The sequence below is a fragment of the Oncorhynchus gorbuscha genome, unplaced genomic scaffold, assembly GCF_021184085.1.
Source record: "Oncorhynchus gorbuscha isolate QuinsamMale2020 ecotype Even-year unplaced genomic scaffold, OgorEven_v1.0 Un_scaffold_736, whole genome shotgun sequence".
Taxonomy (NCBI): Eukaryota; Metazoa; Chordata; class Actinopteri; order Salmoniformes; family Salmonidae; genus Oncorhynchus; species Oncorhynchus gorbuscha.
In genome coordinates this window covers 305785-330188 of record NW_025745784.1, presented here as the reverse complement: position 1 = coordinate 330188, position 24404 = coordinate 305785, and the positions used below count along the sequence as shown (strand labels likewise).

Below are 24404 nucleotides of genomic sequence, written 5' to 3'. Positions count from 1 at the left end.
ATCACACTTCTGTGAAATCAAACTGTCCACTTAGGAAGCAACACTGATTGACCATAGATTTCACATGCTGTTGTGCAAATGGAATAGACAACAGGTGGAAATGAAAGGTTCTGCAGGTGGGGCCCACAGACCACTTCTCAGTTCCTATGCTTCCTGGCTGATGCTTTGGTCACTTTTGAATGCTGGCGGTGCTTTCACTCTAGTGGTAGCATGACACGGAGTTTACAACCCACACAAGTGGCTCAGGTAGTGCAGCTCATCCAGGATGGCACATCAATGCGAGATGTGGCAAGAAGGTTTGCTGTGTCTGTCAGCGTAGTGTCCAGAGCATGGAGGCGCTACCAGGAGACAGGCCAGTACAGGTCCTTCTGTAGCTCAGTTGGTAGAGCATGGCGCTTGTAACGCCAGGGTAGTGGTTTCGATCCCCGGGACCACCCATACATAGAATGTATGCACACATGACTGTAAGTCGCTTTGGATAAAAGTGTCTGCTAAATGGCATATATTATTATTATTATATTATTATATTATTATTACATCAGGAGACGTGGAGGAGGCCGTAGGAGGGCAACAACCCAGCAGCAGGACCGCTACTTCCGCCTTTGTGCAAGGAGGAGCAGGAGGAGCACTGCCAGAGCCTTGCAAAATGACCTCCAGCAGGCCACAAATGTGCATGTCTGCTCAAACGGTCAGAAACAGATTCCATGAGGGTGGTATGATGGCCCGACGTCCACAGGTGGGGGTTGTGCTTACAGCCCAACACCGTGCAGGATGTTTGGCATTTGCCAGAGAACACCAAGATTGGCAAATGCGCCACTGGCGCCCTGTGCTCTTCACAGATGAAAACAGGTTCACACTGAGCACATGATCTATCTGTTAGAACCAGGACTGGGCTGGACCAGGATCTATCTGTTAGAACCAGGACTGGGCTGGACCAGGATCTATCTGTTAGAACCAGGACTGGGCTGCTATGTCTGTCTGTTTGTTATCAATACTCTGACATCAGGCAAATATTTACTCTACGGATGGCAGGGTCTTTCCCCTCCTCTAGTGGACCTTGTTCTGGGGCTGCGTCCCCATACTCTAATCCAGATTCCTCCTGGGGCTGCGTCCCCATACTCTAATCCAGATTCCTCCTGGGGCTGCGTCTCCATACTCTAATCCAGATTCCTCCTGGGGCTGCGACCCCATACTCTAATCCAGATTCCTCCTGGGGCTGCGTCCCCATACTCTAATCCAGATTCCTCCTGGGGCTGCGTCCCCATACTCTAATCCAGATTCCTCCTGGGGCTGCGTCCCCATACTCTAATCCAGATTCCTCCTGGGGCTGCGTCCCCATACTCTAATCCAGATTCCTTATCTAGAATCTGTTTTACTGTTCTGTAGGTCTGGGTTCTGTGCTAGAATGTGTTCTGTTTTTCACTTTCAGAGTGCTAGAATGTGTTCTGTGTTCTCTTTTGGAGTGCTAGAATGTGTTCTGTGTTCTCTTTTGGAGTGCTAGAATGTGTTCTGTGTTCTCTTTCGGAGTGCTAGAATGTGTTCTGTGTTCTCTTGTAGAACGTGGAGTTCTCTCTGTGTGTCTGATGAAACCCAGCTGTAGAGACAGATACGCCCATTCATCCTCTAATACTCCTCCCTCTGTCTCTTTCTCCGTTTCTGTTTCTACTTCTCTCCCTCTCTTTTTCTCTCTCTCCTCTCATTAGCATTCTAATGGGGCATCGTGGACTCAAAAAGAGGAGATTTAAATTAGCCTCCTTCTCCACCTCTCTCCCTCTCCACCCTTCTCTCCACCTCTCTCCCTCTCCATCCTTCTCTCCACCTCCCTCTCTTTTCTCTCCCTCTCCACCCTTCTCTCCTTCTCCACCTCCCTCTCTTTTCTCTCCCTCTCCACCCTTCTCTCCCTCTCCACCTCCCTCTTTTCTCTCCCTCTCCACCCTTCTCACCCTCTCAACCTCCCTCTCTTTTCTCTCCCTCTCCACCCTTCTCTCCCTCTCCACCTCCCTCTCTTTTCTCTCCCTCTCCACCCTTCTCTCCCTCTCCACCTCCCTCTCTTTTCTCTCCCTCTCCACCCTTCTCCTCCACCTCCCTCTCTTTTCTCTCCCTCTCCACCCTTCTCTCCCTCTCCACCTCCCTCTCTTTTCTCTCCCTCTCCACCCTTCTCTCCACCTCTCTCCCTCTCCACCCTTCTCTCCACCTCTCTCCCTCTCCACCCTTCTCTCCACCTCCCTCTCTTTTCTCTCCCTCTCCACCCTTCTCTCCACCTCTCTCCCTCTCCACCCTTCTCTCCACCTCCCTCTCTTTTCTCTCCCTCTCCACCCTTCTCTCCACCTCCCTCTCTTTTCTCTCCCTCTCCACCCTTCTCTCCCTCTCCACCCTTCTCTCCTTCTCCACCTCCCTCTCTTTTCTCTCCCTCTCCACCCTTCTCTCCCTCTCCACCTCCCTCTCTTTTCTCTCCCTCTCCACCCTACTCTCCCTCTCCACCTCCCTCTCTTTTCTCTCCCTCTCCACCCTTTTCTCTCTCTCCACCTCGCTCGCTCTCTCTCCACCTCGCTCGCTCTCTCTCCACCTCGCTCGCTCTCTCTCCACCTCGCTCGCTCTCTCTCCACCTCGCTCGCTCTCTCTCCACCTCGCTGGTGGTCTCTCTCCACCTCGCTCGCTCTCTCTCAACCTCGCTCGCTCTCTCTCCACCTCGCTGCTGCTCTCTCTCACCTCGCTAGATCGCTCTCTCTCCCACCTCGCTGCTCTCTCTCCACCTCGCTAGTTCTTCTCCACCTCGCTCGCTCTCTCTCTCTCTCTCTCTCCACCTCCCTCTCTTTTCTCTCCCTCTCCACCCTTTTCTCTTCTCACCTCGCTCGCTCTCTCTCCACCTCGCTCGCTCTCTCTCCACCTCGCTCGCTTCTCTCCACCTAGCTCGCTCTCTCTCCACCTCGCTCGCTCTCTCCCACCTTAATCCACACCTCGCTCGCTCTCTCTCTCCACCTCGCTCGCTCTCTCTCTCTCTCTACCTCGCTCGCTCTCTCTCTCTCTCCACCTCGCTCTCTCTCTCTCTCCACCTCGCTCGCTCTCTCTCTCTCTCCACCTCGCTCTCTCTCTCTCTCCACCTCGCTCTCTCTCTCTCTCCACCTCGCTCGCTCTCTCCCACCTCGCTCGTCTCTCTCTCTCCACCTCGCTCTCTCTAATTCTCTACCTCGCTCGCTCTCTCTCTCTCTCACATGCTCTCTCTCTCTCTCCACCTCGCTAGCTCTCTCACAGGTAGCTCGCTCTCTCTCTCTCCACCTCGCTCGCTCGCTCTCTCTCACCTCGCTCGCTATATCCACCTCGCTCGCTCGCTCTCTCTCCACCTCGCTCGCTCGCTCTCTCTCCACCTCGCTCGCTCTCTCTCCACCTCGCTCGCTCGCTCTCTCTCCACCTCGCTCGCTCTCTCTCTCTCTCTCTCCACCTCCCTCTCTTTTCTCTCCCTCTCCACCCTTTTCTCTCTCTCCACCTCGCTCGCTCTCTCTCCACCTCGCTCGCTCTCTCTCCACCTCGCTCGCTCTCTCTCCACCTCGCTCGCTCTCTCTCCACCTCGCTCGCTCTCTCTCCACCTCGCTCGCTCTCTCTCCACCTCGCTCGCTCTCTCTCTCTCTCTACCTCGCTCGCTCTCTCTCTCTCTCCACCTCGCTCGCTCTCTCCACCTCGCTCGCTCTCTCTCTCTCCACCTCGCTCGCTCGCTCTCTCTCCACCTCGCTCGCTCTCTCTCCACCTCGCTCGCTCGCTCTCTCTCCACCTCGCTCGCTCTCTCCACCTCGCTCACTCTCTCCACCTCGCTCGCTCTCTCTACCTCGCTCGCTCTCTCTCTCTCTCCACCTCGCTCGCTCGCTCTCTCTCCACCTCGCTCGCTCTCTCTCCACCTCGCTCGCTCTCTCTACCTCGCTCGCTCTCTCTCTCTCTCCACCTCGCTCGCTCTCTCTCTCTCTCCACCTCGCTCGCTCTCTCTCTCTCTCCACCTCGCTCGCTCTCTCTCTCCACCTCGCTCGCTCTCTCTCTCCACCTCGCTCGCTCTCTCTCTCCACCTCGCTCGCTCTCTCTCTCTTTTCTCTCCCTCTCCACCCTTTTCTCTCTCTCCACCTCGCTCGCTCTCTCTCCACCTCGCTCGCTCTCTCTCCACCTCGCTCGCTCTCTCTCCACCTCGCTCGCTCTCTCTCCACCTCGCTCGCTCTCTCTCCACCTCGCTCGCTCTCTCTCCACCTCGCTCGCTCTCTCTCTCTCTCTCTTTTCTCTCCCTCTCCACCCTTTTCTCTCTCTCCACCTCGCTCGCTCTCTCTCCACCTCGCTCGCTCTCTCTCTACCTCGCTCGCTCTCTCTCTACCTCGCTTGCTCTCTCTCTCTCTCCACCTCGTACGCTCTCTCTCTCTCTCCACCTCGTTCGCTCTCTCTCTCTCTCCACCTCGTTCGCTCTCTCTCTCTCTCCACCTCGCTCGCTCTCTCTCTCTCTCTACCTCGCTCGCTCTCTCTCTACCTCGCTTGCTCTCTCTCTCTCTCCACCTCGTTCGCTCTCTCTCTCTCTCCACCTCGCTCGCTCTCTCTCTCTCCACCTCGCTCGCTCTCTCTCTCTCTCCACCTCGCTCGCTCTCTCTCTCTCTCCACCTCGCTCGCTCTCTCTCTCTCTCCACCTCGCTCGCTCTCTCTCTCTCTCTCTCCACCTCGTTCGCTCTCTCTCTCTCTCTCTCCACCTCGCTCGCTCTCTCTCTCTCCACCTCGATCTCTCTCTCTCTCCACCTCGCTGGCTCTCTCTCTTAATCCACCTCGATCAGGTCTCTCTCTCTCTCCACCTGGTCGCTCTCTCTAATCTCAACCACCTCGCTCGGTCTCTCTCTCTCTCCACCTCGCTCGCTCTCTCTCTCTCTCTCCCACCTCGCTCGCTCTCTCTCTCTCTAATCTCCACCTCGCTAGATCTCTCTCTCTCTCCCACCTCGCTCGCTCTCTCTCTCTCTCTCTCTCCACCTCGCTCGCTCTCTCTCTCTCTCTCCACCTCGCTCGCTCTCTCTCTCTCTCTCCACCTCGCTCGCTCTCTCTCTCTCTCTCTCCACCTCGCTCGCTCTCTCTCTCTCTCACCTCGCTCGCTCTCTGGTCTCTCTCCACCTCGCTAGTCTAATCTCTCTCACCTCGCTCGCTCTCTCTCTCTCTCTCACCTCGCTGGTCTCTCTCTCTCTCTCAACCTCGCTAGCTCTCTCTCTCTCTCTCTCTCTCTCCACCTCGCTCGCTCGCTCTCTCTCTCTCCACCTCGCTCGCTCGCTCTCTCTCTCTCTCTCTCTCTCTCTCTCTCTCTCTCTCTCTCTCTCTCTCTCCACCTCGCTCTCTCGCTCCCTCTCCACCTCTCGCTCTGCTCTCCTTCAGCCAGTTTCTTCTTATAGACTCAAAGTTTAATTCCCTCCTCTTTCCTCATTCATCACCCCTACTTCACACACCCATCCTGTTGCTCTGAGCTCAGTAGGCTATTGTTGCAGGCTCTGTTAAGAGGTGTGTGGGTTGGTTCTCCAGAGAGGGGCTGCTTGGCCTGACTGAGACAGACATGAGCCAGAGGCTGGGTGGGTTGACAGATCTGTGTGTGAGAGAGATGATGGACTGTGTACCTCTACTACCTGCGTCGAGGCTGTCGAGTCTGCCGATAAGAATGTGGTGATTGACAGAGTCGAAAGCCTTGGCCAGGTCGATGAAGACGGCTGCACAGTATTGTCTTTTATCGATGGTGGTTGTGATATCGTTTAGGACCTTGAGCGTGGCTGAGGTGCACCCATGACCAGCTCGGAAACCAGATTGCACAGCGGAGAAGGTACGGTGAGATTCGAGATGGTCGGTGTTCTGTTTGTTCACTTGGCTTTCGAAGACTTTAGTGTGGACAAAGGGTCCAGGCCAGTTGTGATGGATGGGCGGGGCTCCGTGTGGACGAAAGGGTCCAGGCCAGTTGACAAGAGAGGTAGTGTAGTTGATGTACTTCGTTTGCTAGCCGGGGGAATGGGCCTAGCTCGAGGCTAGCTGGTGCTTGCTTCTGGACAAGGGCGTTAGCCACGATAGCCACTCGGTAGCAGCTAGCTAGCTGCGATGATCCGGTGTAATGGTCCAGAGCTTTCGGCAGGAATCTGGTGATTTAGTGGAGAGAAAGAAAGCAGTCCGATAGGCTCAGGGCTGATCATCTGATATCATGTGCAGACTGGCAGATATTATCTGTCTATCCGGGCTAAAGCGGCTGGTGTCTGAGCTAAAGACTGCTAACAGTGGCTAACAATGACTAAATACCTAGTAGCTGATTAGCTGGCTAGCCACTGAAGGCTAGCCACTGAAGGCTGGCTACTGAAGGCTAGCCACTGAAGGCTGGCCACTGAAGGCTAGCCACTGAAGGCTGGCTACTGAAGGCTGGCTACTGAAGGCTGGCTACTGAAGGCTGGCTACTGAAGGCTGGCTACTGAAGCCTAGCCACTGAAGGCTGGCTACTGAAGCCTAGCCACTGAAGGCTGGCTACTGAAGCCTAGCCACTGAAGGCTGGCTACTGAAGCCTAGCTACTGAAGCATAGCTACTGAAGGCTAGCCACTGAAGCCTAGCCACTGAAGCCTAGCCACTGAAGCCTAGCCACTGAAGGCTGGCCACTGAAGGCTGGCCACTGAAGGCTGGCCACTGAAGGCTGGCCACTGAAGGCTGGCCACTGAAGGCTGGCCACTGAAGCCTAGCCACTGAAGGCTGGCCACTGAAGGCTAGCCACGGAAGGCTGGCTACGGAAGGCTGGCTACGGAAGGCTGGCTACTGAAGGCTGGCTACTGAAGGCTGGCCACTGAAGGCTGGCCACTGAAGGCTGGCTACTGAAGGCTGGCTACTGAAGGCTGGCTACTGAAGGCTAGCCACTGAAGGCTAGCTACTGAAGCCTAGCCACTGAAGGCTGGCCACTGAAGCCTAGCCACTGAAGCCTAGCCACTGAAGCCTAGCCACTGAAGGCTAGCCACTGAAGCCTAGCCACTGAAGGCTGGCCACTGAAGGCTGGCTACTGAAGGCTAACTACGGAAGGCTAGCTACGGAAGGCTAGCTGCTGATGGAGATTCCAGTTATAAGGTCGATTTAATAGCAGATCTGTACCACGTTGTGGGAGGCGGGTTGCAGGAAGGTATTTAATTAGAAAATGGAAAAAGAGATTTGAAATGTATACAGAAAAAAGCTTGGTCACTGATGTTGTAGCTAATAACTAGATTTAGATGTGCTGGGTTATGTAGTAGCTAGCTCTAGTTGTGTGTTGTAGCTAATAACTAGATTTAGATGTGCTGGGTTATGTAGTAGCTAGCTCTAGTTGTGTGTTGTAGCTAATAACTAGATTTAGATGTGCTGGGTTATGTAGTAGCTAGCTCTAGTTGTGTGTTGTAGCTAATAACTAGATTTAGATGTACTGGGTTATGTAGTAGCTAGCTCTAGTTGTGTGTTGTAGCTAATAACTAGATTTAGATGTGCTGGGTTATGTAGTAGCTAGCTCTAGTTGTGTGTTGTAGCTAATAACTAGATTTAGATGTGCTGGGTTATGTAGTAGCTAGCTCTAGTTGTGTGTTGTAGCTAATAACTAGATTTAGATGTGCTGGGTTATGTAGTAACTAGCTCTAGTTGTGTGTTGTAGCTAATAACTAGATTTAGATGTGCTGGGTTATGTAGTAGCTAGCTCTAGTTGTGTGTTGTAGCTAATAACAAATACACAGCCCCGCTCCCTGTGTGTCAGAGAGTTTCAGTAATTATGGGTAAGAACTGGAGACACACAATGATCATGTACAACTTTTATGTTTGTGTAGATCAGGTATATAGACATGGTGGTGGTGAATAGTAGTTAATTAAACAGGTAGATCAGATATATAGACATGGTGGTGGTGGTGAATAGTAGTTAATTCAACAGGTAGATCAGGTATATAGACATGGTGGTGGTGGTGAATAGTAGTTAATTCAACAGGTAGATCAGGTATATAGACATGGTGGTGAATAGTAGTTAATTCAACAGGTAGATCAGGTATATAGACATGGTGGTGAATAGTAGTTAATTCAACAGGTAGATCAGGTATATAGACATGGTGGTGAATAGTAGTTAATTCAACAGGTAGATCAGGTATATAGACATGGTGGTGAATAGTAGTTAATTCAACAGGTAGATCAGGTATATAGACATGGTGGTGAATAGTAGTTAATTCAACAGGTAGATCAGGTATATAGACATGGTGGTGAATAGTAGTTAATTCAACAGGTAGATCAGGTATATAGACATGGTGGTGGTGGTGGTGGTGAATAGTAGTTAATTCAACAGGTAGATCAGGTATATAGACATGGTGGTGAATAGTAGTTAATTCAACAGGTAGATCAGGTATATAGACATGGTGGTGGTGGTGAATAGTAGTTAATTCAACAGGTAGATCAGGTATATAGACATGGTAGTGGTGAATAGTAGTTAATTCAACAGGTAGATCAGGTATATAGACATGGTAGTGGTGAATAGTAGTTAATTCAACAGGTAGATCAGGTATATAGACATGGTGGTGGTGGTGAATAGTAGTTAATTCAACAGGTAGATCAGGTATATAGACATGGTGGTGGTGGTGGTGGTGAATAGTAGTTAATTCAACAGGTAGATCAGGTATATAGACATGGTGGTGGTGAATAGTAGTTAATTCAACAGGTAGATCAGGTATATAGACATGGTGGTGAATAGTAGTTAATTCAACAGGTAGATCAGGTATATAGACATGGTGGTGAATAGTAGTTAATTCAACAGGTAGATCAGGTATATAGACATGGTAGTGGTGAATAGTAGTTAATTCAACAGGTAGATCAGGTATATAGACATGGTGGTGGTGGTGAATAGTAGTTAATTCAACAGGTAGATCAGGTATATAGACATGGTAGTGGTGAATAGTAGTTAATTCAACAGGTAGATCAGGTATATAGACATGGTGGTGGTGGTGAATAGTAGTTAATTCAACAGGTAGATCAGGTATATAGACATGGTGGTGAATAGTAGTTAATTCAACAGGTAGATCAGGTATATAGACATGGTGGTGAATAGTAGTTAATTCAACAGGTAGATCAGGTATATAGACATGGTGGTGAATAGTAGTTAATTCAACAGGTAGATCAGGTATATAGACATGGTGGTGGTGGTGAATAGTAGTTAATTCAACAGGTAGATCAGGTATATAGACATGGTGGTGAATAGTAGTTAATTCAACAGGTAGATCAGGTATATAGACATGGTGGTGAATAGTAGTTAATTCAACAGGTAGATCAGGTATATAGACATGGTGGTGAATAGTAGTTAATTCAACAGGTAGATCAGGTATATAGACATGGTGGTGAATAGTAGTTAATTCAACAGGTAGATCAGGTATATAGACATGGTGGTGAATAGTAGTTAATTCAACAGGTAGATCAGGTATATAGACATGGTGGTGAATAGTAGTTAATTCAACAGGTAGATCAGGTATATAGACATGGTGGTGAATAGTAGTTAATTCAACAGGTAGATCAGGTATATAGACATGGTGGTGAATAGTAGTTAATTCAACAGGTAGATCAGGTATATAGACATGGTGGTGGTGAATAGTAGTTAATTCAACAGGTAGATCAGGTATATAGACATGGTGGTGGTGGTGAATAGTAGTTAATTCAACAGGTAGATCAGGTATATAGACATGGTGGTGGTGAATAGTAGTTAATTCAACAGGTAGATCAGGTATATAGACATGGTGGTGAATAGTAGTTAATTCAACAGGTAGATCAGGTATATAGACATGGTGGTGGTGGTGAATAGTAGTTAATTCAACAGGTAGATCAGGTATATAGACATGGTGGTGAATAGTAGTTAATTCAACAGGTAGATCAGGTATATAGACATGGTGGTGAATAGTAGTTAATTCAACAGGTAGATCAGGTATATAGACATGGTGGTGAATAGTAGTTAATTCAACAGGTAGATCAGGTATATAGACATGGTGGTGAATAGTAGTTAATTCAACAGGTAGATCAGGTATATAGACATGGTGGTGAATAGTAGTTAATTCAACAGGTAGATCAGGTATATAGACATGGTGGTGGTGGTGAATAGTAGTTAATTCAACAGGTAGATCAGGTATATAGACATGGTGGTGAATAGTAGTTAATTCAACAGGTAGATCAGGTATATAGACATGGTGGTGGTGGTGAATAGTAGTTAATTCAACAGGTAGATCAGGTATATAGACATGGTGGTGGTGAATAGTAGTTAATTCAACAGGTAGATCAGGTATATAGACATGGTAGTGGTGAATAGTAGTTAATTCAACAGGTAGATCAGGTATATAGACATGGTGGTGGTGGTGAATAGTAGTTAATTCAACAGGTAGATCAGGTATATAGACATGGTGGTGGTGGTGGTGGTGAATAGTAGTTAATTCAACAGGTAGATCAGGTATATAGACATGGTGGTGGTGAATAGTAGTTAATTCAACAGGTAGATCAGGTATATAGACATGGTGTGGTGAATAGTAGTTAATTCAACAGGTAGATCAGGTATATAGACATGGTGGTGAATAGTAGTTAATTCAACAGGTAGATCAGGTATATAGACATGGTGGTGGTGAATAGTAGTTAATTCAACAGGTAGATCAGGTATATAGACATGGTGGTGGTGGTGAATAGTAGTTAATTCAACAGGTAGATCAGGTATATAGACATGGTGGTGGTGGTGAATAGTAGTTAATTCAACAGGTAGATCAGGTATATAGACATGGTGGTGAATAGTAGTTAATTCAACAGGTAGATCAGGTATATAGACATGGTGGTGAATAGTAGTTAATTCAACAGGTAGATCAGGTATATAGACATGGTGGTGGTGGTGAATAGTAGTTAATTCAACAGGTAGATCAGGTATATAGACATGGTGGTGAATAGTAGTTAATTCAACAGGTAGATCAGGTATATAGACATGGTGGTGGTGAATAGTAGTTAATTCAACAGGTAGATCAGGTATATAGACATGGTGGTGGTGGTGAATAGTAGTTAATTCAACAGGTAGATCAGGTATATAGACATGGTGGTGGTGGTGAATAGTAGTTAATTCAACAGGTAGATCAGGTATATAGACATGGTGGTGAATAGTAGTTAATTCAACAGGTAGATCAGGTATATAGACATGGTGGTGGTGGTGAATAGTAGTTAATTCAACAGGTAGATCAGGTATATAGACATGGTGGTGAATAGTAGTTAATTCAACAGGTAGATCAGGTATATAGACATGGTGGTGAATAGTAGTTAATTCAACAGGTAGATCAGGTATATAGACATGGTGGTGAATAGTAGTTAATTCAACAGGTAGATCAGGTATATAGACATGGTGGTGGTGGTGGTGAATAGTAGTTAATTCAACAGGTAGATCAGGTATATAGACATGGTAGTGGTGAATAGTAGTTAATTCAACAGGTAGATCAGGTATATAGACATGGTAGTGGTGAATAGTAGTTAATTCAACAGGTAGATCAGGTATATAGACATGGTGGTGGTGGTGAATAGTAGTTAATTCAACAGGTAGATCAGGTATATAGACATGGTGGTGGTGGTGGTGATCAGGTATATAGAATAGTAGTTAATTCAACAGGTAGATCAGGTATATAGACATGGTGGTGAATAGTAGTTAATTCAACAGGTAGATCAGGTATATAGACATGGTGGTGAATAGTAGTTAATTCAACAGGTAGATCAGGTATATAGACATGGTGGTGGTGAATAGTAGTTAATTCAACAGGTAGATCAGGTATATAGACATGGTGGTGGTGAATAGTAGTTAATTCAACAGGTAGATCAGGTATATAGACATGGTGGTGAATAGTAGTTAATTCAACAGGTAGATCAGGTATATAGACATGGTGGTGAATAGTAGTTAATTCAACAGGTAGATCAGGTATATAGACATGGTGGTGGTGAATAGTAGTTAATTCAACAGGTAGATCAGGTATATAGACATGGTGGTGAATAGTAGTTAATTCAACAGGTAGATCAGGTATATAGACATGGTGGTGAATAGTAGTTAATTCAACAGGTAGATCAGGTATATAGACATGGTGGTGGTGGTGAATAGTAGTTAATTCAACAGGTAGATCAGGTATATAGACATGGTGGTGGTGGTGAATAGTAGTTAATTCAACAGGTAGATCAGGTATATAGACATGGTGGTGAATAGTAGTTAATTCAACAGGTAGATCAGGTATATAGACATGGTGGTGAATAGTAGTTAATTCAACAGGTAGATCAGGTATATAGACATGGTGGTGAATAGTAGTTAATTCAACAGGTAGATCAGGTATATAGACATGGTGGTGAATAGTAGTTAATTCAACAGGTAGATCAGGTATATAGACATGGTGGTGAATAGTAGTTAATTCAACAGGTAGATCAGGTATATAGACATGGTGGTGGTGAATAGTAGTTAATTCAACAGGTAGATCAGGTATATAGACATGGTGGTGAATAGTAGTTAATTCAACAGGTAGATCAGGTATATAGACATGGTGGTGAATAGTAGTTAATTCAACAGGTAGATCAGGTATATAGACATGGTGGTGAATAGTAGTTAATTCAACAGGTAGATCAGGTATATAGACATGGTGGTGAATAGTAGTTAATTCAACAGGTAGATCAGGTATATAGACATGGTGGTGGTGGTGAATAGTAGTTAATTCAACAGGTAGATCAGGTATATAGACATGGTGGTGGTGAATAGTAGTTAATTCAACAGGTAGATCAGGTATATAGACATGGTAGTGGTGAATAGTAGTTAATTCAACAGGTAGATCAGGTATATAGACATGGTGGTGGTGGTGAATAGTAGTTAATTCAACAGGTAGATCAGGTATATAGACGTGGTGGTGGTGGTGGTGAATGGTGGTGAGTAGTTAATTCAACAGGTAGATCAGGTATATAGACATGGTGGTGAATAGTAGTTAATTCAACAGGTAGATCAGGTATATAGACATGGTGGTGAATAGTAGTTAATTCAACAGGTAGATCAGGTATATAGACATGGTGGTGAATAGTAGTTAATTCAACAGGTAGATCAGGTATATAGACATGGTGGTGAATAGTAGTTAATTCAACAGGTAGATCAGGTATATAGACATGGTGGTGGTGAATAGTAGTTAATTCAACAGGTAGATCAGGTATATAGACATGGTGGTGGTGGTGAATAGTAGTTAATTAAACAGGTAGATCAGGTATATAGACATGGTGGTGAATAGTAGTTAATTCAACAGGTAGATCAGGTATATAGACATGGTGGTGGTGGTGAATAGTAGTTAATTCAACAGGTAGATCAGGTATATAGACATGGTGGTGAATAGTAGTTAATTCAACAGGTAGATCAGGTATATAGACATGGTGGTGAATAGTAGTTAATTCAACAGGTAGATCAGGTATATAGACATGGTGGTGAATAGTAGTTAATTCAACAGGTAGATCAGGTATATAGACATGGTGGTGAATAGTAGTTAATTCAACAGGTAGATCAGGTATATAGACATGGTGGTGAATAGTAGTTAATTCAACAGGTAGATCAGGTATATAGACATGGTGGTGGTGGTGGTGAATAGTAGTTAATTCAACAGGTAGATCAGGTATATAGACATGGTAGTGGTGAATAGTAGTTAATTCAACAGGTAGATCAGGTATATAGACATGGTGGTGGTGGTGAATAGTAGTTAATTCAACAGGTAGATCAGGTATATAGACATGGTAGTGGTGAATAGTAGTTAATTCAACAGGTAGATCAGGTATATAGACATGGTAGTGGTGAATAGTAGTTAATTCAACAGGTAGATCAGGTATATAGACATGGTGGTGGTGGTGAATAGTAGTTAATTCAACAGGTAGATCAGGTATATAGACATGGTGGTGGTGGTGAATAGTAGTTAATTCAACAGGTAGATCAGGTATATAGACATGGTGGTGAATAGTAGTTAATTCAACAGGTAGATCAGGTATATAGACATGGTGGTGAATAGTAGTTAATTCAACAGGTAGATCAGGTATATAGACATGGTGGTGAATAGTAGTTAATTCAACAGGTAGATCAGGTATATAGACATGGTGGTGAATAGTAGTTAATTCAACAGGTAGATCAGGTATATAGACATGGTGGTGAATAGTAGTTAATTCAACAGGTAGATCAGGTATATAGACGTGGTGGTGGTGGTGGTGAATAGTAGTTAATTCAACAGGTAGATCAGGTATATAGACATGGTGGTGAATAGTAGTTAATTCAACAGGTAGATCAGGTATATAGACATGGTGGTGGTGAATAGTAGTTAATTCAACAGGTAGATCAGGTATATAGACATGGTGGTGAATAGTAGTTAATTCAACAGGTAGATCAGGTATATAGACATGGTGGTGAATAGTAGTTAATTCAACAGGTAGATCAGGTATATAGACATGGTGGTGAATAGTAGTTAATTCAACAGGTAGATCAGGTATATAGACATGGTGGTGAATAGTAGTTAATTCAACAGGTAGATCAGGTATATAGACATGGTGGTGAATAGTAGTTAATTCAACAGGTAGATCAGGTATATAGACATGGTGGTGGTGAATAGTAGTTAATTCAACAGGTAGATCAGGTATATAGACATGGTAGTGTATGATGAGAGAGGCCTGTAATTTTCATCATAGGTACACTTCAACTATGACAGACAAAATGAGAAAATAAAATCCAGAAAATCACATTGTAGGATTTTTAATTAATTTATTTGCAAATTATGGTGGAAAATAAGTATTTGGTCAATAACAAAAGTTTATCTCAATACTTTGTTATATACCCTTTGTTGGCAATGACCGAGGACAAACGTTTTCTGTAAGTCTTCACAAGGTTTTCACACATTGCTGGTATTTTGGCCCATTCCTCCATGCAGATCTCCTCTAGAGCAGTGATGTTTTGGGGCTGTTGCTGGGCAACACGGACTTTCAACTCCCTCCAAAGATTTTCTATGGGGTTGAGATCTGGAGACTGGCTAGGCCACTCCAGGACCTTGAAATGCTTCTTACGAAACATTTTTAAGTGGGAGAACTTGCACAATTGGTGGCTGACTAAATACTTTTTTGCCCCACTGTGCTGTGTGTATATAGCTGTATTCCTTGACTGTGCTGTGTGTATATAGCTGTATTCCTTGACTGTGCTGTGTGTGTATAGCTGTGTGTATATAGCTGTGTGTATATAGCTGTATTCCTTGACTGTGCTGTGTGTATATAGCTGTGTGTATATAGCTGTGTGTATATAGCTGTATTCCTTGACTGTGCTGTGTGTATATAGCTGTATTCCTTGACTGTGCTGTGTGTATATAGCTGTGTGTATATAGCTGTATTCCTTGACTGTGCTGTGTGTATATAGCTGTGTGTGTATAGCTGTATTCCTTGACTGTGCTGTGTGTATATAGCTGTGTGTGTATAGCTGTATTCCTTGACTGTGCTGTGTGTATATAGCTGTGTGTATATAGCTGTATTCCCTGACTGTTCTGTGTGTATATAGCTGTGTGTATATAGCTGTATTCCTTGACTGTGCTGTGTGTATATAGCTGTGTGTATATAGCTGTATTCCTTGACTGTGCTGTGTGTATATAGCTGTGTGTACATAGCTGTATTCCCTGACTGTGCTGTGTGTATATAGCTGTGTGTATATAGCTGTGTGTATATAACTGTGTGTATATAGCTGTGTGTATATAGCTGTGTGTATATAGCTGTGTGTATAGTGCTGTGTGTATATAGCTGTGTGTATATAGCTGTGTGTATAGTGCTGTGTGTATAGTGCTGTGTGTATATAGCTGTGTGTATATAGCTGTATTCCTTGACTGTGCTGTGTGTATATAGCTGTGTGTATATTGCTGTGTGTATATAGCTGTGTGTATATAGCTGTGTGTATATAGCTGTATTCCTTGACTGTTCTGTGTGTATATAGCTGTGTGTATATAGCTGTATTCCTTGACTGTGCTGTGTGTATATAGCTGTATTCCCTGACTGTTCTGTGTGTATATAGCTGTGTGTATATAGCTGTATTCCTTGACTGTGCTGTGTGTATATAGCTGTGTGTATATAGCTGTGTGTATATAGCTGTGTGTATATAGCTGTATTCCTTGACTGTGCTGTGTGTATATAGCTGTGTGTATATAGCTGTATTCCCTGACTGTGCTGTGTGTATATAGCTGTGTGTATATAGCTGTGTGTATATAGCTGTGTGTATATAGCTGTGTGTATATAGCTGTATTCCTTGACTGTGCTGTGTGTATATAGCTGTGTGTATAGAGCTGTGTGTATAGAGCTGTGTGTATAGAGCTGTGTGTATAGAGCTGTGTGTATAGAGCTGTGTGTATATAGCTGTGTGTATATAGCTGTGTGTATAGAGCTGTGTCTATAGAGCTGTGTGTATAGAGCTGTGTGTATAGAGCTGTGTGTATAGAGCTGTGTGTATAGAGCTGTGTGTATAGAGCTGTGTGTATAGAGCTGTGTGTATAGAGCTGTGTGTATAGTGCTGTGTGTATAGTGCTGTGTGTATAGTGCTGTGTGTATAGTGCTGTGTGTATAGTGCTGTGTGTATATAGCTGTGTGTATATAGCTGTGTTCCTTGACTGTCCTGTTAGTTATGGATCTCCAGGGGTGGAGTTTACAGGACTACACAGAGACACTGCAGCCGTATCGCAGATACACTTCCTCCAAGGACAGGTAAGACTGTAAGGTCACTTTCTGTAGGACCGGTAAGACTGTAAGGTCACTTCCTCTAGAACAGGTAAGACTGTTAGGTCACTTCCTCTAGAACAGGTAAGACTGTAAGGTCCTTCTGTAGCTCAGTTGGTAGAGCATGGCGCTTGTAACGCCAGGGTAGTGGGTTCGATCCCCGGGACCACCCATACGTAGAATGTATGCACACATGACTGTAAGTCTCTTTGGATAAAAGCGTCTGCTAAATGGCATATATTATTATTATTATTATATATTATTATATTATATTACTTCCTCTAGAACAGGTAAGACTGTTAGGTCACTTCCTGTAGGATAGGTAAGACTGTAAGGTCACTTCCTGTAGGACAGGTAAGACTAAGGTCACTTCCTGTAGGACAGGTAAGACTAAGGTCACTTCCTGTAGGACAGGTAAGACTGTTAGGTCACTTCCTGTAGGACAGGTAAGACTGTTAGGTCACTTCCTGTAGGACAGGTAAGACTGTTAGGTCACTTCCTGTAGGACATGTAAGACTGTTAGGTCACTTCCTCCAAGGACAGGTAAGACTGTTAGGTCACTTCCTCCAAGGATGGGGTAAGACTGTTAGGTCACTTCCTCCAAGGATGGGTAAGACTGTTAGGTCACTTCCTCGAGGACAGGTAAGTTTTGTTTTAAATGCCCTCGAGGTGGGGGGCCAGTCAAATGTTGCCCTCGAGGTGGGGGCCAGTCAAATGTTTTGCCCTCGAGGTGGGGGGGCCAGTCAAATGTTTTGCCCTCGAGGTGGGGGGGCCAGTTAAATGTTTTGCCCTCGAGGTGGGGGCCAGTTAAATGTTTTTTTGCCCTCGAGGTGGGGGGCCAGTTAAATGTTTTGCCCTCGAGGTGGGGGGGGGCCAGTAAATGTTTTGCCCTCGAGGTGGGGGGCCAGATAAATGTTTTGCCCTCGAGGTGGGGGGCCAGTCAAATGTTGCCCTCGAGGTGGGGGGCCAGTTAAATGTTTTGCCCTCGAGGTGGGGGGGGGCCAGTTAAATGTTTTGCCCTCGAGGTGGGGGACCAGTCAAATGTTGCCCTCGAGGTGGGGGGCCAGTTGCCCTCGATGTTGCCCTCGAGGTGGGGGCCAGTCAAATGTTGCCCTCGAGGTGGGGGTCAAATGTTGCCCAGTCAAATGTTGCCCTCGAGGTGGGGGGGCCAGTCAAATGTTGCCCTCGAGGTGGGGGGCCAGTCAAATGTTGCCCTCGAGGTGGGGGGGAGCCAGTCAAATGTTGCCCTCGAGGTGGGGGGCCAGTCAAATGTTGCCCTCGAGGTGGGGGGAGCCAGTCAAATGTTGCCCTCGAGGTGGGGGGGCCAGTCAAATGTTGCCCTCGAGGTGGGGGGTTAAATGTTTTGCCAGTCAAATGTTGCCCTCGAGGTGGGGGGCCAGTCAAATGTTGCCCTCGAGGTGGGGGGGCCAGTCAAATGTTGCCCTCGAGGTGGGGGGGCCAGTCAAATGTTGCCCTCGAGGTGGGGGGGCCAGTCAAATGTTGCCCTCGAGGTGGGGGGCCAGTCAAATGTTGCCCTCGAGGTGGGGGGCCAGTCAAATGTTGCCCTCGAGGTGGGGGGCCAGTCAAATGTTGCCCTCGAGGTGGGGGCCCAGTCAAATGTTGCCCTCGAGGTGGGGGCCCAGTCAAACGTTCAGTCAGTCCCTCCACATTGGGTTCTTTCTGCAGTCTACAATGCTTTATTGCAACAATCATGACAATATGCAATGATTTGATCTATCTTCAATATTTCATGACAATATGCAATGATTTTTGTCCAATTTGTCATGAAAATGCGCTGAGGGTTCCTGAAAAGTTTGTTGGCTTGATTGAACCATATTATTATGGATCCCCATCCCTGCCAAGGCAGCAGCTTCTTCCTGGGGTTTAGTGCAGATCCCCATTATGGATCCTGCCAAGTAGATTTGAATTTAATAGGGATCCCCATTAGTTCCTGCAGCAGCAGCTACTCTTCCTGGGGTTTATTATGGATCCCCATTAGTTCTTCCTGGGGTTTATTATGGATCCCCATTAGCAGCAGCTACTCTTCCTGGGGTTTATTATGGATCCCCATTAGTTCCTGCAGCAGCTACTCTTCCTGGGGTTTATTATGGATCCCCATTAGTTCCTGCAGCAGCAGCTACTCTTCCTGGGGTTTATTATGGATCCCCATTAGTTCCTGCAGCAGCTACTCTTCCTGGGGTTTATTATGGATCCCCATTAGTTCCTGCAGCAGCTACTCTTCCTGGGGTTTATTATGGATCCCCATTAGTTCCTGCAGCAGCTACTCTTCCTGGGGTTCATTATGGATCCCCATTAGTTCCTGATCCTTCCTGGGGTTTATTAGGATCCCCATTAGTTCCTGCCAAGGCAGCAGCTACTCTTCCTGGGGTTTATTATGGATCCCCATTAGTTCCTGCCAAGGCAGCAGCTACTCTTCCTGGGGTTTATTATGGATCCCCATTAGTTCCTACCAAGGCAGCAGCTACTCTTCCTGGGGTTTATTATGGATCCCCATTAGTTCCTTATGGATCCCCATTAGTTCCTGCCAGCAGCAGCTACTCTTCCTGGGGTTTATTATGGATCCCCATTAGTTCCTGCCAAGGCAGCAGCTACTCTTCCTGGGGTTTATTATGGATCCCCATTAGTTCCTGCAGCAGCTACTCTTCCTGGGGTTTATTATGGATCCCCATTAGTTCCTGCCAAGGCAGCAGCTACTCTTCCTGGGGTTTATTATGGATCCCCATTAGTTCCTGGATCCAGGCCAAGGCAGCAGCCCCATACTCTTCCTGGGGTTTATTATGGATCCCCATTAGTTCCTGCCAGGGCAGCAGCTACTCTTCCTGGGGTTTATTATGGATCCCCATTAGTTCCTGTCAAGGCAGCAGCTACTCTTCCTGGGGTTTATTATGGATCCCCATTAGTTCCTGCCAAGGCAGCAGCTACTCTTCCTGGGGTTTATTATGGATCCCCATTAGTTCCTGCCCATTAGGTCCTGCCAAGGCAGCAGCTACTCTTCCTGGGGTTTATTATGGATACCCATTAGTTCCTGCAGCAGCTACTCTTCCTGGGGTTTATTATGGATCCCCATTAGTTCCTGTCAAGGCAACAGCTACTCTTCCTGGGGTTTATTATGGATCCCCATTAGTTCCTGTCAAGGCAACAGCTACTCTTCCTGGGGTTTATTATGGATCCCCATTAGTTCCTGTCAAGGCAACAGCTACTCTTCCTAGGGTTTATTATGGATCCCCATTAGTTCCTGTCAAGGCAGCAGCTACTCTTCCTGGGGTTTATTATGGATCTCCATTAGTTCCTGCCAAGGCAGCAGCTAATCTTCCTGGGGTTTACCTGCCAATGGGGTTTATTATGGATCCCCATTAGTTCCTGCAGCAGCTACTCTTCCTGGGGTTTATTATGGATCCCCATTAGTTCCTGTCAAGGCAACAGCTACTCTTCCTGGGGTTTATTATGGATCCCCATTAGTTCCTGCCAAGGCAGCAGCTACTCTTCCTGGGGTTTATTATGGATCCCCATTAGTTCCTGCCAAGGCAGCAGCTACTTCCTGGGGTTTATTATGGATCCCCATCTTCCTTGGGTTTATTATGGATCCCCATTAGTTCCTGTCCAAGGCAGCAGCTACTCTTCCTGGGGTTTATTATGGATCCCCATTAGTTCCTGTCAAGGCAGCAGCTACTCTTCCTGGGGTTTATTATGGATCCCCATTAGTTCCCCATTGCCAAGGCATCAGTGCATATCTAGTGGTCAGCAGCTACTGTGCATATCTAGTGGTTGTGTGCATATGCTAAATGTCCTGGATTGGTTGGAAAATTGGAAGCCCTCTTTCTGTAGGACGCCGATGGGGTCAGTGTTATGCAATAATGCAACGATTTGACTGTTTTTCTTGCAGAAATAGTGTGGTTTAATATTCCCTGGCAGAATTTGCAGGGAATTTTTGATTTAACAGAAATATGTGTGATGGCGTGTGATCCTGGATTTGACTGTTGGGATTGAAATAGTTTAACTGCACAAATCAGTTGACTGCATACCCACAAGCCACTGCAGTCCCTCATGATGAGGTCAGATATTTTGTAGCCCCCCCCCCCCTGGTTTTAGGTGCTAGGTTTACAAATTCACCCTTCAGTCCCTCCTTCCTGGTCTGTGATGTCATCCTGGTGTTGTGCTCTGTGATAGGGCCGTCTGTTGTCGCTGCTTGATGACAACACGCTGCACCTGTGGGAGCTGGGCGGAGCTTCCCGGGACAGGGGAGGGGCTAAGAGCGAAGGTGTGGTCTACCTGGAAGAAAAACGCAACTACAGTCTCCTGGGACGACCTGGACTAGAGAGCTGCAGGTACACACACACACACACCACAAACGACACACACACACCACACAAACACACACACACACACACACACACACACACACACACACACACACACACACACACACACACACACACACACACACACACACACACACACACACACACAGTGAGACACTTGGAACGCAGACATACATGTATGTGTGTGTTATAATGTGTGTGATGTTGTCTCCAGTGCAAGTTCCGTGTGACAGTTCTGCTGTTGTTGATACATACATACACAGAGACATACATGTATGTGTGTTTATAATGTGTGTGATGTTGTCCCCAGTGCAAGCCGTGTGACAGTTCTGCTGTTGTTGAGGTCATGTGACCTGCTGTGTGTCGGCACCGAGGGGAGGGGGCATACACTTCCTGGATCTGCCACGATGGGGTCCAAGTGATTGTGACAGTTTCCTGGATCTGCCACGCCTCTCGTTGAGGGATAACCAATCACTCCTGCTGGACCAGGTAATGCAGAGGTGAGTGACAGCTGCAGCCAGTGGGAGGAGGTAGTGTGGGTCTGTTCTAGAATGGGTTGGGTTCTAGAATGGGTTGGGTTCTCCAGGTTCCATCCTGGTCAGCTGACAGGAGAGCTGTCACAGGTGTGTATGTATGTTGTGTGTATATTTCCCACTGCTCCTGTTGTCATGGTCGTGATGTCACCTCCTGTTGTCATGGTCCACCTCCTGTTGTCATGGTCGTTACATGGTCGTTAGGGAAGGGCCTCCTGTTGTCATGGTCGTTACAAGGGCCTCCTGTTGTCATGGTCACACACAAGGGCCTCCTGTTGTCATGGTCGTTAGGGGAAGGGCCTCCTGTTGTCATGGTCGTTAGGGAAAGGGCCTCCTGTTGTCACACAAGGGCCTCCTGTTGTCATGGTTAGGGAAAGGGCCTCCTGTTGTCATGGTCATCCTGTTGTCACCTCCTGAGGTCGTTAGGGGACATGTTGTCATGGTCGTTAGTGTGTGTCATGGTCGTAGGGGAAGGGCCTCCTGTTGTCATGTGTATCCTGTTGTCATGGTCCAGGGCAAGGGCCTGTGACAGTTCTGCTGTTGTTGAGGTCAAAGGGCCTGCTGTTGTCATGGCACCGAGGGGAGGGGCCTCCTGTTGTCATGGTCGTTAGGGGAAAGGGCTTCCTGGATCTGTTGTCACGCCTCTCGTTGAGGGATAAAATCACTCCTGCTGTCCAGGTAATGCAGAGGTGAGTGACAGCTGCTTCAGCCAGTGGGAGGAGGTAGTGTGGGTCTGTTCTAGAATGGGAAGGGCCTTGTTGTCAATGGGTTGGGGGAAGGTTCCATCCTGGTCATGCTGAGGGGAAGGGCTCCTGTTGTCATGGTCGTTAGGGCCTCCTGTTGTCATGGTCGTTAGGGGGAAGGGCCTCCTGTTGTCATGGTCCACTGCCTCCTGTTGTCATGGTCGTTAGGGGAAGGGCCTCCTGTTGTCATGGTCGTTAGGGGAAGGGCCTCCTGTTGTCATGGTCGTTAGGGGGAAGGGCCTCCTGTTGTCATGGTCGTTAGGGGAAGGGCCTCCTGTTGTCATGGTCGTTAGGGGGAAGGGCCTCCTGTTGTCATGGTCGTTAGGGGGGCCTCCTGTTGTCATGGTCGTTAGGGAAGGGCCTCCTGTTGTCATGGTCGTTAGGGGGAAGATGGTCGTTAGGGGGAAGGGCCTCCTGTTGTCATGGTCGTTAGGGGTCATGGTCGTTAGGGCCTCCTGTTGTCATGGTCGTTAGGGGAAAGGGCCTCCTGTTGTCATGGTCGTTAGGGGGAAGGGCCTCCTGTTGTCATGGTCGTCGTTAGGGCCTCCTGTTGTCAAAGGGCCTCCTGTTGTCATGGTCGTTAGGGGAAAGGGCCTCCTGTTGTCATGTCATGTTGTCATGGTCGTTAGGGGGAAGGGCCTCCTGTTGTCATGGTCGTTAAGGGCCTCCTGGGGTCGGAAGGGCCTCCTGTTGTCATGGTCGTTAGGGGGAAGGGCCTCCTGTTGTCATGGTCGTTAGGGGGAAGGGCCTCCTGTTGTCATGGTCGTTAGGGGAAAGGGCCTCCTGTTGTCATGGTCGTTAGGGGGAAGGGCCTCCTGTTGTCATGGTCGTTAGGGGGAAGGGCCTCCTGTTGTCATGGTCGTTAGGGTTGTCATGGTCGTTAGGGGAAGGGCCTCCTGTTGTCATGGTCGTTAGGGGAAAGGGCCTCCTGTTGTCATGGTCGTTAGGGGGAAGGGCCTCCTGTTGTCATGGTCGTTAGGGGGAAGGGCCTCCTGTTGTCATGGTCGTTAGGGGGAAGGGCCTCCTGTTGTCATGGTCGTTAGGGGGAAGGGCCTCCTGTTGTCATGGTCGTTTAGGGGGAAGGGCCTCCTGTTGTCATGGTCGTTAGGGGAAAGGGCCTCCTGTTGTCATGGTCGTTAGGGGGAAGGGCCTCCTGTTGTCATGGTCGTTAGGGGGAAGGGCCTCCTGTTGTCATGGTCGTTAGGGGGAAGGGCCTCCTGTTGTCATGGTCGTTAGGGGGGGAAGGGCCTCCTGTTGTCATGGTCGTTAGGGGGAAGGGCCTCCTGTTGTCATGGTCGTTAGGGGGGCCTCCTGTTGTCATGGTCGTTAGGGGGGAAGGGCCTCCTGTTGTCATGGTCGTTAGGGGGGAAGGGCCTCCTGTTGTCATGGTCGTTAGGGGGAAGGGCCTCCTGTTGTCATGGTCGTTAGGGGGAAGGGCCTCCTGTTGTCATGGTCGTTGGGGGAAAGGGCCTCCTGTTGTCATGGTCGTTGGGGGAAAGGGCCTCCTGTTGTCATGGTCGTTAGGGGAAAGGGCCTCCTGTTGTCATGGTCGTTAGGGGAAAGGGCCTCCTGTTGTCATGGTCGTTAGGGGAAAGGGCCTCCTGTTGTCATGGTCGGGAAGGGAAGGGCCTCCTGTTGTCATGGTCGTTAGGGGGAAAGGGCCTCCTGTTGTCATGGTCGTTAGGGGAAAGGGCCTCCTGATGTCATGGTCGTTAGGGGGGGAGGGCCTCCTGATGTCATGGTCGTTAGGGGAAAGGGCCTCCTGTTGTCATGGTCGTTAGGGGGGAAGGGCCTCCTGTTGTCATGGTCGTTAGGGGGAAGGGCCTCCTGTTGTCATGGTCGTTAGGGGAAAGGGCCTCCTGTTGTCATGGTCGTTAGGGGAAGGGCCTCGTTGTCAGGGGGGGTCATGAAGGGCCTCCTGTTGTCATGGTCGTTAGGGGGAAGGGCCTCCTGTTGTCATGGTCGTTAGGGGGAAGGGCCTCCTGTTGTCATGGTCGTTGGGGGAAGGGCCTCCTGTTGTCATGGTCGTTAGGGGAAAGGGCCTCCT

At 47.6% G+C, this 24404-nt stretch overlaps 1 protein-coding gene across 1 annotated transcript in view; it reads left to right on the top strand.

The window, feature by feature from the left end:
* The window catches only part of llgl1 (LLGL scribble cell polarity complex component 1), a 125644-nt gene that overhangs the window by 23318 nt on the left and 77922 nt on the right, over window positions 1–24404 (top strand). Inside the window, exons 3-6 of the mRNA XM_046335387.1 lie at window positions 16648–16729; window positions 20930–21087; window positions 21392–21463; window positions 21513–21581. Coding sequence (XP_046191343.1) covers window positions 16648–16729; window positions 20930–21087; window positions 21392–21463; window positions 21513–21581 — 381 coding nt within the window. The remainder of the gene's footprint in view (window positions 1–16647; window positions 16730–20929; window positions 21088–21391; window positions 21464–21512; window positions 21582–24404) is intronic.